This window comes from Myxocyprinus asiaticus, chromosome 3 (genome assembly GCF_019703515.2).
Source record: "Myxocyprinus asiaticus isolate MX2 ecotype Aquarium Trade chromosome 3, UBuf_Myxa_2, whole genome shotgun sequence".
Lineage (NCBI taxonomy): Eukaryota > Metazoa > Chordata > Actinopteri > Cypriniformes > Catostomidae > Myxocyprinus > Myxocyprinus asiaticus.
The window spans coordinates 48,210,365-48,225,000 of NC_059346.1; the positions used below are offsets into that span (position 1 = coordinate 48,210,365).

General features: G+C 38.1%; 1 protein-coding gene across 5 annotated transcripts in view; it reads right to left on the minus strand.

Moving 5' to 3' along the window:
- Positions 1 to 14,636, minus strand: part of LOC127421257 (active breakpoint cluster region-related protein) — a 290,552-nt gene that overhangs the window by 128,012 nt on the left and 147,904 nt on the right. For 4 of the 5 annotated variants that reach the window (XM_051664144.1, XM_051664153.1, XM_051664160.1 and 1 more), the window contains 2 exons: positions 8,966 to 9,073; positions 5,397 to 5,457 (listed from right to left, as the gene is read on the minus strand). In XM_051664144.1, the coding sequence (XP_051520104.1) occupies positions 5,397 to 5,457; positions 8,966 to 9,073 (169 nt within the window). Of the gene's footprint in view, positions 1 to 4,868; positions 5,034 to 5,396; positions 5,458 to 8,965; positions 9,074 to 14,636 lie in introns of those variants that run through there. The other variant, XM_051664177.1, reaches the window with a different exon arrangement.

A 14,636-nucleotide genomic window follows, 5' to 3' on the forward strand; every position in this document is an offset into this window, starting at 1 on the left:
ATTTGCTGATACTGAGGTTGAGGTATGTGTAGGTTAAAGGAGTATGGGCAAGATTTAGAATTAGGGGTTAAGGTTAACAGTGTAACTACAGATGTTATTAAATGCAGGTACTTTAAATGTAAGTACAATACAACAACACGTACGTACATAATAAGTTGTAACAAATGCGTAAGTAAATCTGGAGTCGACGGAGGCGTTGGCGTGATCACTTGGTTTTTTTTTTTCTTATAACAACAGCAACGACTTAAAATACTCTGTCATTTATGGTCATGCAGCTAAGAGGAAGAAATAATTCCAAACTGTAAAGGGTCTACTTTTGTGTCCACTCACAATAAAAACAATACATTTTGCTTTTGTAAAATACAGAAAAAAAAAAAACAGGACGCACTTTCTGTTGCGTCAATCTCTGTGAACTTTTGCTTAGAGCACGTCACAAAAATGAACTGAAACTCTGCATATAATTGTCGCACAGACATGACAAATATGTCTATAGAAACCTTGAAATGTCTACTTTTAAATGAACCAATTTAAATCCAAAATACATATTCTCAGATTATGTAATGCGTAGGAAACTAACAAGAGGAACAGCTTTTCCGTCTCATCTCATTAGCACAGCTCTTAGGAACACACATTAGCAGAGCGCACAATTCATACGGTAATGATCTGGGATGATCCTCAAGAATATGGCAAACGTACCCATCAGTGCTACAAAAGTGGCATCAAGCTTCATCAGATTCATTTATTTTTCATTTCTTTTGGAAGATGGCACACTACCCACGTGAGGAAGCTCACCAGATTATCCTGAACAGTGAGGAAGAATTCTAATTTTCCTCAGAAGAAGATCACATGAACTGTCCTGTTAGTGGTTGAACTACTGAATCACAGCAAACAAAGTACAGCAAAAGAGCAGTGACTGCCCACTTCCATGACGCACTGTGAATGACGCAATCGAGTCGGTGTACTACTCGTGTATATTGTTTCTAAATATTTTGCCAGCAAATTTTAAATATATGCTTCTATACTTATAATAAACAACTTTAAATCAATAGTTTTATGTATTTTTTTCGTTGTTTTTAATTCGAATACATCCTTTGCAGTGCTTCATGGGGTTGTAGGATCATTCCCTTACTAAAGACAGTAATTACACAGTCTTGTACCTTTGTCTGATTTTCAATAATTTCTTTGCTTCAAATACCAGTTTGTAATGTAATGTCACTTCAGAGCTGGTTGGTTTGGTTCTTGGGTTAGAACTCTTTTATGAAATCCCAATGGAAAAAATTAATGGGAAAAATACTTCCGATACCAACACGGCTGAAAAAGTGGATGGGCACTGTTGCGCTCTGTTGACAAGCAGAGAGTGTTTCTGATTGGTTAAGTTTTCTGATCGCCTTAAAAACCAAAAAACAAAATGCAGGCAAGAATGTGATTTCTTAGGGCACCTATTTCAGTGATATCTGTCAAGCAATAAAGACATTTTATAAGTGGCATAACGTATAGCAGCATTAAGATGTATTGAACCCGGAACATTCCTTTTAGTATAAAACAGAAAGGAGTGTGTTTCTTTAATAAAATATGAAAACGGTTTTAATTCAGAACAAATAGTCAGAAATGAGGACACTGAAAGGATTTTCGATTAGCCCCTCTGAGTCAAATGTCTAACTTTTAGCTCAGTGAAACGTTTTTCTCTTTTCCATATTTTCTCAAAACATCTACATGCAGTTGATTTACAAAGTGTCGAAAGCTGGTTGTCACTGGGATTATGATTTATTTTAGCTCTAAAAGAGGAAAGCCAGTTCCATTTAGGTCCAGTTGCCTTTAGCTTGTTCACTAGGGATCTAAATATAAATATTATTTACATATTTATTTATTTTAAGGTTCAATTTACAATCATGTTTTTATTAGACTGCAAAATTATGACTAAGACATTATAGATATTACAGATTCTTTTCCTGTAAAAGCATAATTTTCTGTAAAGCTGCTTTGAAATTATGTGTGTCGTGAAAAGCACTATACAAATAAAAATGACTTGACTCTTATGCTCTGCTAAAAACCAAACAGCGCTTGAGGAATCCTGTAACAGCAGCCCGGGTCTGACAGGAATGAACTGAGCTCTGTGATTGGACCGGATAGTGCTCAGTAACATGACTGGACAAAGCAGGCTGCTGCCAGTGTTAGAAGCTACTAGAGACACATGATGTGTGAGCAAAATCAATACCTGGACTTAAAAGACGAATTCTGACATTAGCTCGTACTGAGATACTCAGGAAGACTCAAGCTACTATTGGCCAGTAGGGGAAAACAGTTTAACCATGATCTCTTTCTCAGTTGTTCTGTTTTCACCTCTCACTTTATCCGACTGTGACACTAGTAGCCTATTTATTAGACTTCACACTTATAACATCCTCCTAAAACCTCTCTCTCTCTCTCTCTCTCAAACATTTAAAATGTTTAATCTCAATCTCAAGCATTTTATTGGCATGATTGTTTCACACATAATACTGACAAAGCATCTATAAAAATGCCACTCATGGTAAATAAAGTAAAATAAAATATTGCAAAAGTATTGCAATCACATCTCACATTTTCTCTTGGGTTTTTTAAACCTCTTGTTCACAGTTTCTTGAGCTGTAGCTGCACTCTTGAGGGGGTTGATTACATCTGAATCTGTACAATTTTACGTTTGATTTTGAAGTGTACGGATGCATTTTGATCAATTCTTGATCTAGTCTTTCTATACAGTCCCCGTCCCACCCCCAGCAAACCTTATGCACTTGAAAGTGAACCTTTATCTGTCTATCATCCATTGCTGTGGTGACTGCAGAGGTGCATTATGGGGCGAAATCCTCAAGTCACCTTGGGGTGGAATGAAGAACTTCAAAGAGTAAACGCAGGCAGAGATGTTAATGTGCACAAATGTATTTCCAAACAGTAAATCAGTTTGGGATGTGCTAAACTACCAATTTTCATAATCGACTAGTCAGTCGGTTGTTTGAACGACTAGTCAGTGATAAGGATAATAATGAATATTCAGGCTCCGTTTCAGTGCATTCATAAAGTATTGAGACCCCTTAATTTTTTTTCACATTTTATGTTGCAGCCTCATGCTGAAATGCTTTAAAAAAAAATTCAATCTGCACTCCAAACCCATAATGACAAAAGCAAAAACTTTGCAAATGTATTAAAAAGAAAAAACTGAAATATCACATTGACATATTTATTCAGACCCTTAACTCAGTACTTAGTTGAAGCACTTACGGCAGCAATTACAGCCTCAAGTCTTTTTGGGTATGATGTGACAAGCTTTGCACACCTGGATTTGGGGATTTTCTGCCATTCTTCTCTGCAGATCCTCTCAAGCTCTGTTAGGTTGGATGGGGACCGTCATTGGACAGCCATTTTCAGGTATCTCCAGAGATGTTCGATTGGGTTAAAGTCCGGGCTCTGGCTGGGCCACTTAAGGACATTCACGGAGTTGTCCCTAAGCCACTCTTGCGTTGTCTTGGCTGTGTGCTTAGGGTCATTGTCCTGTTGGAAGGTGAACCTTTGGCCCAGTCTGAGGTCCTGAGAACTCTGGACCAGGTTTTCATTAAGGAAATCTTGGTATTTTGCTGCGTTCAGCTTTCCTTCAACCCGGACCAGTCCCTGCCGCTGAAAAACACCCCCACAGCATGATGTTACCACCACCATGCTTCACTGTTGGGATGGTACTGCGCAGGTGATGAGCGGTTCCTGGTTTCCTCCAGACATGACGCTTGGAATTGAGGCCAAACAGTTAAATCTTCGTTTATTCAGAACAGGGAATCTTGTTTCTAACAGTCTGAGAGTCCTTTAGGTGCTTTTTGTGTGTCTGGCCACTGTGCCATAAAGCCCAGATCGGTGGAATGTTGCAGTGATGGCTGTCTTTCTACAAGCTTCTCCCATCTCCACACATGATCTCTGGAGCTCAACTAGAGTGACCACTGAGTTCTTGGTCACCTCTCTTACCAATTGCTCAGTTTGGCCAGGCGGCCAGCTCTAGGAAGAGTCTTGGTTGTTCCAAACTTCTTCCATTTAAGAATTATGGAGGCCACTGTGCTCTTGGGAACCTTCAGTGCAGCCAAAACATTTTTGTAGCCTTGCCCAGATCTGTGCCTCAACACAATCCTGTCTCTGTGCTCTGCAGGCAGTTCCTTTGACCTCATGGCTTGGTTTTTGCTCTGATATGAATTTTCAGCCGTGAGACCTTATATAGACAGGTGTGTGCCTTTCCAAATCATGTCCAAACAACTGAATTTTCCACAGGTGGACTCCAATCAAAATTGATCTAGAGAAATGATGGGATGCACCCGAGCTAAATTTCAAGTGTCAATGTGATATTTAATTTTTTTTATTTTTTTTATACATTTGCAAAGTTATCAGAAATCTGTTTTTTGCTTTGTCATTTTAGGCTATGGAGTGTAGATTGACGTGAAAAAAATAAAAAATAATTTAAAGCATTTTAGCATAAGGCTGCAACATAACAAAATGTGGAAAAAAATAAATAAATAAATGAAAAAATGAAGGGGTCTTAATACTTTCTGAATGCACTCTATGTTCACGACCCCAATCAGATGCCTTTTAGATATATGGGTATATGGATATATGGACGCAAAGTGCAGCATTTCAACATGGTAACTAACGGATTTTCAAATAAATAGGCTAGATAACTAAAATGTCATATTGAACAAAACTATCAAAGAAAAGAAAGAAATAAGAAAGACTCTATTAGTTACTGAATTAGATTACAAATTCACTTACCGAACCTCAGAACAATCAAGAACTGAGTCTCATCCAAAGCTGTTAGTAAAATACCAGCAGACTATCAAAGCATTAAATTGCTGCATAGTTACCGTAGGTGCAGTTACAACACAGCCGAAGAACCAGTAAAACCTCCATGACAAAGTTTCCCCGTTCCTTTAGTCCTCTCCAACTGCTTCCCTCTCATTCTGCACCCCCTTTTATCCCTCTCTCAGCGCACAAACACACCGCCGAGAGACAGACAGACAGAGAGAGAGAGAGAGAGAGAGAGAGAGAGAGAGAGAGAGAGAGAGAGAGAGCACACACACACACTCGCACTTCGGATACAATCTCCCACACAAAACACTCAGAATGAGCAAGCATGCTCTCTTCCTCACACACACAAACACTTGAGTTGTGGATGCTGCATACACAAGTAGAAGATGCAGAGCTGAGCTCATTCTTAAAGAGACACTGCTCTCTTGCTCATTCATGCATATCCATTCACTCTCTTTCAATGAACCATCTTGTGTTTCCTTCATCAACACATCAGGATTCAAAAACACATTTGAAAGGATTCAGATTGAAAATCCACACTAAATGTTAAGAGCTCGTGCATTTCACCGCAGATTTGGTCTTACCCTCCATGGTGGAATTGGTGGTGCAGTCCTTGGATTCTTTAGGTCCTTTAACTTTCAGATTCTGTCAAGAGAGAAGAGTGCACACTATCAATGCACACTGCACAGATCCTGCTCAAAAATCCTACACTGCACTGGGCTCGCATCTGGCTTTGACAGCAGAATTTGACACTAGAATAATAAAGAAAAATATGATGTGGAAATGAGGAAAGCTTCTTGTGTATGTGTGCGCTCCAGTACATCTAAAAACACACCTAAATATATAAATAACACGAAGAACATATTTTATACTATAACAATTCAAATAACAGATACAGTTGTGCTCAAAAGTTTGCATACCCTTGGAGAATTGGTAATATATATATACCATTTTTAAAGAAAACATGAGTGAGCAGGCAAAACACATTTATTTTATTTCTTATGGGATTCATTTTCAACTGTAGGTTAAAACAGAATGGCACAATCATAAAACATGATTTCATAAAATGAAATGACCCCTGTTCAAAAGTCTGCATATCCTTAGTTCTTAATACTGTGTATTGCCCCCTTTAGCATCAATGACAGCATGCAGTCTTTTGTAATAGTTGTCTATGAGGCCCCAAATTCTTGCAGGTGGTATAGCTGCCCATTCGTCATGGCAAAATGCCGCCAGGTCATGCAAAGTCTTTGGTCGTCTTGCATGAACTGCACATTTGAGATCACCCCAGAGTGGCTCGATGATATTAAGGTCAGGAGACTGTGATGGCCACTCCAGAACCTTCACCTTTTTCTGCTGTAACCACTGGAGGGTCAACTTGGCCTTGTGCTTAGGGTCATTGTCGTGCTGGAAAGTCCACGAGCGTCCCATGCACAGCTTTCGTGCAGAAGAATGCAAATTGTCTGCCAGCATTTTCTGATAACATGCTGCATTCATCTTGCCATAAATTTTCACAAGATTCCCCGTGCCTTTAGAGCTCACACACCCCAAAAACATCAGTGAGCCACCACCATGCTTCACAGTGGGGATGGTATTCTTTTCACTATAGGCCTTCTTAACCCCTCTCCAAACATAGCACTTGTGGTTGTGACCATAAAGCTCTATTTTGGTCTCGTCACTCCAAATTACAGTGTGCCAGAAGCTGTGAGGCGTGTCAAGGTGTTGTCGGGCATATTGTAATCGGGCTTTTTGTGGCATTGGCGCAGTAAAGGCTTCTTTCTGGCAACTTGTCCATGCAGCTCATTTTTGTTCAAGTATCGTCGTATTGTGCTCCTTGAAACAACCACACTGTCTTTTTCCAGAGCAGCCTGTATTTCTCCTGAGGTTACCTGTGGGTTTTTCTTTGCATCCTGAACAATTCTTCTGGCAATTGTGGCTGAAATCTTTCTTGGTCTACCTGACCTTGGCTTGGTATCAAGAGATCCCTGAATTTTCCACTTCTTAATAAGGGATTGAACAGTACTGACTGGCATTTTCAAGGCTTTGGATATCTTTTTATATCCTTTTCCATCTTTATAAATTTCCATTACCTTGTTACGCAGGTCTTTTGACAGTTTTTTCTGCTCCCCATGGTTCAGTATCTAGCCTGCTCAGTGCATCCACGTGAGAGCTAACAAACTCATTGACTATTTATACACAGACACTAATTGCAATTTATAAAGCCACAGGTGTGGGAAATTAACCTTTAATTGCCATTTAAAACTGTGTGTGTAACCTTGTGTGTCTGTAACAAGGCCAAACATTCAAGGGTATGTAAACTTTTGTTCAGGGCCATTTGGGTGATTTCTGTTATCATTATGATTTAAAAAGGAGCCAAACAACTACGTGATAATAAATGGCTTCATATGATCACTATCCTTAAATAAAAGACATATTTTCAAAATCAATGCCAAAATTTCACAACTTCTGCCAGGGTATGCAAACTTTTGAGCACAACTGTATGTTAACACAGGTACGTTGCCGAGATGTGGATTCAAGAATGTTTGTACATCTACGCCAGGGCTATTTAACTTGCTACCCACAGGACAAATCCGGGCCGCTTGAAATTTTAAGTGGCCCACATGAGGTTGTCAGTTGTCTTGGGGCTTTTTACACCAAACATGTTTTGTGTCTCTTTGTGCTGATTTTCAATTGTTTTCCTAAGTTGACTTGCACTAGACGGATGTTGCATCACGTCTCGATGATTTAAAGTGTCTCGTGCAGGAGCGCCGCATTTTTTAGACTCTTTCAGAGGTTGCACTACGAATGATTGTTATCCGTCATTTTGACAGAATGGGAAGATTAAAGAACTAAAATCATGGACGACTGATCAGCATGATTTCAGAGAAACTGAAAAGTTCTGTACATTAATTTGGTGAAGTCAAAAGTTTAAATCATTACATACATAAACTTAAACTTGGGCAACTTCTGATGCAACTTCATAAACAATCAAAGTGCATGGAGAGAGCAATTTTCTCCATACATAAATTTTTCTCATGATCAAAAAATTTAACCAATAAACACAGATATTTTATTTATACAGGTATAGTGAACAAAATATTCTACACCTACTATAACACGATATCTGTTAGAAGCTTTATGTTAACAAAATATTATTGGCTCGCATGCCCTGAAGATTTTTTCCATCAGGCCCACTCGTCAATGACATGTAGAATTATCTGTTTTGGATGTTAGAAATACAAACAACAACTTTTCACAATGTTTATTGTTTATAATGCTTTGAATCTGCTCTTTTTAGAGGTCGTTCAAACCGAAAGCATTGTTGCATTAAAAAAGCTGGACATAGTGTAACAAATGGAACTAACTTGACGTGGCTTGTAAAAAACGTGGCGCTCCAGTGTGAGATGCTGGAAAAAAGTGGCCAAAGAGGTCTGTCTAGCGCATGTTTATATAGAAAAATATTTCGAAAACAGTGCAGACAAACAGCCTCAGTGTGAACAGCCCCTTAGGATAATTGGTTTGTACAACACTTAAAACAGAACACATTGCTTTCAAGATTATGTGCTGCTTTACAGATGCTTCGGCAATGTACATGTGCTCACTGGGATTAACGCTTTAACGGAATGTCACAAGATGCCATAACTTAATACTATGTGCTACGTCAAAAAACATTTAAACATATAGGACATTTTGTACTGATCAATAATTGAACCATTGCAAATACCTTAGCCAATCACTGACCATTTCTAACAAGAGACTATTTAGCAAAGATGAATTCATTAAAATGAACAGGAGAAACTGGAACAGCCAACAGTCAATGGATGTAGAAAGGAAGTACCGCTTTACAGGAAAACGTGCCAATCACCTTTTAGATACAGACATCGCCTGTCAATCAACTTGAGAACACACATGAGCATTAGCTATACAAGCCGGGCATTTTTTTTTAGCGTAATCAAGTGGTAAAGAAGCACAATTTATTATTCCGGTGGGTTTTTTTGGGGGGAGATTTCTGTGTTCTCCCATTCAAGTAGACAGGAGCTGCACTTTCATGACTTTCATGAATAGCTTGCCGAGAGTGATCCAAATATGGCCGCCAGTGGACTGACTTGCCAGAAAGACTTTGACTGTGCCCACTGAAGGCTGCAGATAAACTCACCTCAGAGATCTGCTGAAATTGGCTGTTTGCCTGGCTGCATTTCTCTGCTGTCTCAACTGCGACTTTATAGTTGTCAACAAAGGCTTTGTAAACACCAAGCTGACTGGCCTGAGAAAAGACAAGAAAGAGACAGGTGTTAAATACAATACAAAAACACAGACAGAGAGAGATGTGAGGGTACATGAAGACCACCTAGTCATGGATCACGTGACTTTAGATGCACTTGACATCAATAAGATCAATTAATCTGTATACAAACCAAATTTAGCTGCAAGTCATTAGCTTTTAATGGTAACCTGTATAAAGGCTGTACTATATATAGCCCTATTTGGAATTATTAAATTAAATAAACTGAACCTGGAATGCTTGGAAAAGACCCTGAGACCCTGCTGGCCCTGCCTATTAAGCGACATATGCTGCTGCATAGGGCCCACGCGGCCAACAGGGGCCTCCCACCACGGGTTCAGTATAGCCAAATAATTATTTGCAGTGAGTGTAAATATCACTGGGCACACGGCCCAGCTATATGCCTGCCAATAATCTGATGGAACCTATCAAAACTATTTAAATGATTGCATACACTTTGAAGACATGGAGAGATAAGTATATGAATTTGACCTCCATCAGTCTACGATTTGATGTGGCGACATTAGAAAGACAGCTGGTTAGTTGCATGTGCGATCCTGGTTCAAGTCCACCTTTTGCCTATTTCACTATTCTCCCCTTATCAATTCATGTAAGCGAAGACAGACAGTGGCTGTACATGCCATCGGACAGTCATTTATTTTAAATAAAAATGAACACAAATGGTGTAAAGAAAGCATCTAAGGGGAGTGTGATATCACTGAAAGTAGCCTTAACACGGTGTTCTCGTCATGATCGGGGGGCTCAATAAACCTTGGGCGGTGCAGAGAAGGGGGTCGGATGGGTGCACGCACGCCTTTCCCGGTCTGGAATGCGTGGTTGGCGGCTTTTTCCAGTGGCTCGGCATTTCATGGTCCGGATGAAAACGAGGGTCATGGCGGTGACTCTGTTACCCATTTCGTGGACCTGACGAGACTGCTCTAAACAAGCGGTCCACATTTAAAGACAGCAGTGACAAGGTACAATTACATGATACATCATGTGCATTTCTTCCCACTGCCAACAATGTAGTTAAGTTCAGTCACAATACTTATACTACATACACTGATGTTATTGATTATATACGGTTTTATTATACACCAGTGTGCTAAATAGCATATGCCACTATTTACAGCAAGTGTAAATATCATCACCTGTAGCCTACCATACCTTAATTTGGTAATTTAATTATTTCTTATTCATTTCCACATAACTTCATTAAATATATGTATTAATTTGTGCATGTGATATGTATTTGTTTGTTTAAAACATGTTCTTTCTTTTTGTACTTCTGAAGTAGATATACCTGTATAGTTTTGCATTTTTAAGATTTATGCTTTTAAATAAATAGACCTGTTTATTTGCACAACTTAAACTTGCTTAGTTATTAATGTTGGGTGTGTTTGGATAGGTGTAATTGTAGGTAGGGGGGCCGCATTTTGAAAATCTGCTGAGGTCCCCCAAAATGCTAGGGCCTGCATTGTTGGTATGGATATGTTTGTGTTCTCTTACTCTGACTGATGCATTGGAATTGCTTTTAAAAATGTTCAAAACCTTCACCCAGAGACTCCTCCTTCTAAAGCATTCTCATTCAAACTGTGAGTTGAACTTTCCCCTCCTCTGTCTCTCTCCACGTTTCACTTGTCTTTTCTCAAAGTCTGTTATTATCGATCTACACCATTCTCTCTCTGTCGGCACCGTTATGATTTCTTGACTTTTGTAAGGTTATGGATTGCTGGATTGTGCACCCCAATGGTGTGCCCCGAGGTGGAACATCATGAGCAGACTCATTCTCTCTCCCAGCATGCTGCTCTCTCCCACTGCTCTGGAGACGTTCAAAACACAACTCATCACATGGAAGTGCTATTGTCGCCTAGCAACCCCCCCCCATCAAGCTCTCTGACTTCTCATCAAGTGCATCCACAAACAAGTGCTGATCCACGCATGCACATCACAGAGACAGGAGTGAAGAGAGAAACATTAACAAAGAGAGAAGAGCAGAGAGAGTTAGTAGATAAGTGAGAGAGAAACTCTGCCTTCAATCCACTCCATCTGGGATTGCTCATCCCAAACCTTTCCTTCTGCTCAAAAACGGAATATTTTTCACTCCATCTATACTCTTGTTTTGTCCTTCATAGTTGTTTTACTCTGTGCTGCGTTTCCAAAGCAGTGGGGAGGGCTGTAATTAATTGCTCCATTTGCTACTCAATGACTGTCACAATTGTTTTACTAAACGTGTGTGTGTGTGTGTGTGTACAAAACTATTTTCAGAAAAGTTTTGTTTCATAACCTCCTTCCATATGGCATTTAGTACAGCAGATAACCTGTAATGAGCAATAATGCACGCTGGGTAAGGGCCATCATTGTCCATTCAGAGTGTAGTAATGACATAAACAACAGAACAACATGACTACATACTGCAGTACATACTTCAAATGTGGCCAATTGAATATTTATAATGAATGAATGAATGAATGAATGAATGAATGAATATTTTATATATATATATATATATATATATATATATATATATATATATATATATATATATATATATATATTTCCTGAGATGCAGCTGGCTGTCAAACACATATTGAGCTACACATAACACAATCTACACATAAGCTACACATATGTATTTTCTCAGGCACTTATTGAGTCTAAATAGATGCACAACTTACATAATTTCAGTAGTATACCCAAATGACAATAGTCATATCATACTGTTCATGTGTTGTACTTGCTATAGTTTACTTCCATGATGCGTCTTCGTCAAATAGCAATGTCAAATGTAAATCAAGTCAATCACTGAAACAATAGCGCCACCTTGAGTAAAAAAATAACATGTATGATATGTATGTGTACATGCATATGAGATACTGATAATTCACCATTGATTCACCAAAAATAAACATGATATAGTATTTATTTGTATGAATATAATACTAATGTCTCTTGAAATAAACAAAGAAATAGATATCCTGTGATAGTAAAAGTATATAGATATATAATAAACAAAAATATAATTTATGGAAGTGCAAAAAAAAAAAAAAAAACCCTGACAGTATCACATATCTAGTGTCCCTAGTGACACACTACAAATTGTTTTTTTGCAATTTTTTTTTTTGCAATTTTGCCTTTTTTGTGTGTGTGTTTCACTATTCATAAGACATAGATTGAGGAATACTAAAGAGGTGTAGGCACAACTCCCAAAAATGGATGAGGTAAAGGGGGTGAAATGAGGTCTCGAGTCTCTAAAGACCTGAGGTATGCGTTTAAGGGTAAGTAACATTGTGAATATTATAGTGAAATATGTTAATGTGCCTTTTATTTGTGCAGTTCTTAAATGAGTCCGTGAGTTTAAAAGGTTAGTTTTGTGTCTGCTCCTTATCCTTGCGAGTTAAAGGGCGGTCACACTACACGGGGTTCATTCACTCCCATTCAAACGCATCCAAATGCGGGAAACGCAAGCTCATGCAAAGAACTTTCGTATGATGCTGCATACCAAAGTTGAAGTTTAGTGAACTCTGAACTGCGAATCTACATGACGGGAAGACGCCTGACCTCTTGGCTCAATTCAAAGGATACATATACAAAGCTGCGTGTTTTTATTGTAGATGGAAAGTGAGCAGACGGTATATTTTAACATTTTTATAACAAGATTTTGTTTTATTTGTGGTGTTATTTACTAAAACCAGAAGCTCTTCTGCGTGACATCATATCCTGGTCCATCGAGTTGTCTGAAAATAGAGAGTAGTGATGTCTGATTCACGATGTCTGATTCACGAACAAATCGTAAATGATTATTTATTTTTTTAATTTTTTTGAGTTTAGTAAAAATGCCTTCAGTACTTTTAACAAGAGTTTTGCTGGTTTTTAGACATTTTATCCTATTATTTTAGCAGGCAATAATGACTGTTTTGGCCCAAATTTGGCTACTCGATTTAAAAAAAAAATAATAAAAATAAATAAATAAATAAATAAAATAAATCACATTTTGCCAAACCCATGAAAAATATCAATTTTACATCATAAGATCCTTGCATAACATTCATCAACACATTAAAACTAGGTTTGAAAGCTTAAGAATGAAAACAATACAGGCTTTTAATCTCATTTGTATAATAAGATGACCTAGACAGAATGAAGCAGTGTGATGTTACATAGGGTTTGAGAACAGGAGTTAGTGCACCTCAGTCTCTAAACTAAAACATTCATTACGAGAGCAGAACAGCACAACGAGTGAACTAACTGCAGTTCTGCACTCTGTCCAGAGCCGCTTAATGAGACTCCCTCACCCACAGGCCTGATAGAGAGGAGAGGAGTTTTTTCTGATAGTAATCCAATGAACAGACTCGGCATACTGAGGCATTATTCTCTGATTATCTCCTCTCTGTATAATTGTTTCTTCCAGTCTCCACAGATGCTCCTCTATCTTTCTACGCTTCATCTAGAGAAAGACGATTGCTATCAAATGTATTTGCACAGTCTGTTGTTGTGTTCATCTTGAACTTGATTCAGAGGAAATATATACCAACACATAGACAGACAGAGAGATGATTCTACATTATTAAGGCTAGTTTTAAAGGCAAAACCAAGGTCGCCAAGCATCAGGTAACTTTATAAGAAAGTAAAACAGTCTACTAAAAGTAACATCTGTTGCGGCTTTTACATCTGACTTTTTATCTAGCAAGTTTTTTTTTTTTTTTTTTTTTAATAACTCTATATGGCAACACTTGTGTGGAATATTCCTTGCAACCAAAACAAAAACATAACCTAACAAAATCGTGATGGGTCTCAATGTATTTTTTTCAACTCATATTTACTGTGATAATGCGATTGACAACACTATGACCAGCACTGTTTGTCAGTAATATGCAAGGAAAAACAGCTGATGACTGCATTTACATAGGGACGAAAATATATTGTTAATAAAAATAATTAACCCTTGTGCGAACTTCGGGACATTTTTGTCTTATTCTTTTTTTTTTATCATTTTGGCTGTGTTAAATCCAATGGCAAAAATTTTGCCAAAAGTGTGTATTTTTGGGGGGAATTTTGATAATTCAACCTCAGTTCCCTGTGTACACAAAATAGTTACACTCAGGACCTTGAGGACAAAAATGTCCCCATTGAAACTCATTAAAACGGCAATATTTGATCCCAGTGCCATTAAAGCATAAAATCATGAATTCTATGATATTATGCTTTCATTCAGGAGCCCTGGCTACAAAATTTACATTTGTAATATTTTCTCATGTTTAGCCTATGGAGCAAACACATGCTTTTTTCCTATTTTCTGTTTGCTGTATTATAGAGCACTGCAGGCCAATTGAATAAATTATGCAGCTAAAATTGTGTTGGTGTGTTGTATGAATGTCAAAGTGTGTTTTGTATGTGTGTATTGAGAAGTGTGTGTGTGTGTGTGTGTGTGTGTAAAAAAACAACAGTGGCATTATATAAACAAACTGACATTTAAAGGGTTAAAATCCTGAAAATGAGTGAATATTTGGTAATTATGATCAGGACTGGTGTTGGTTAAAAAAAA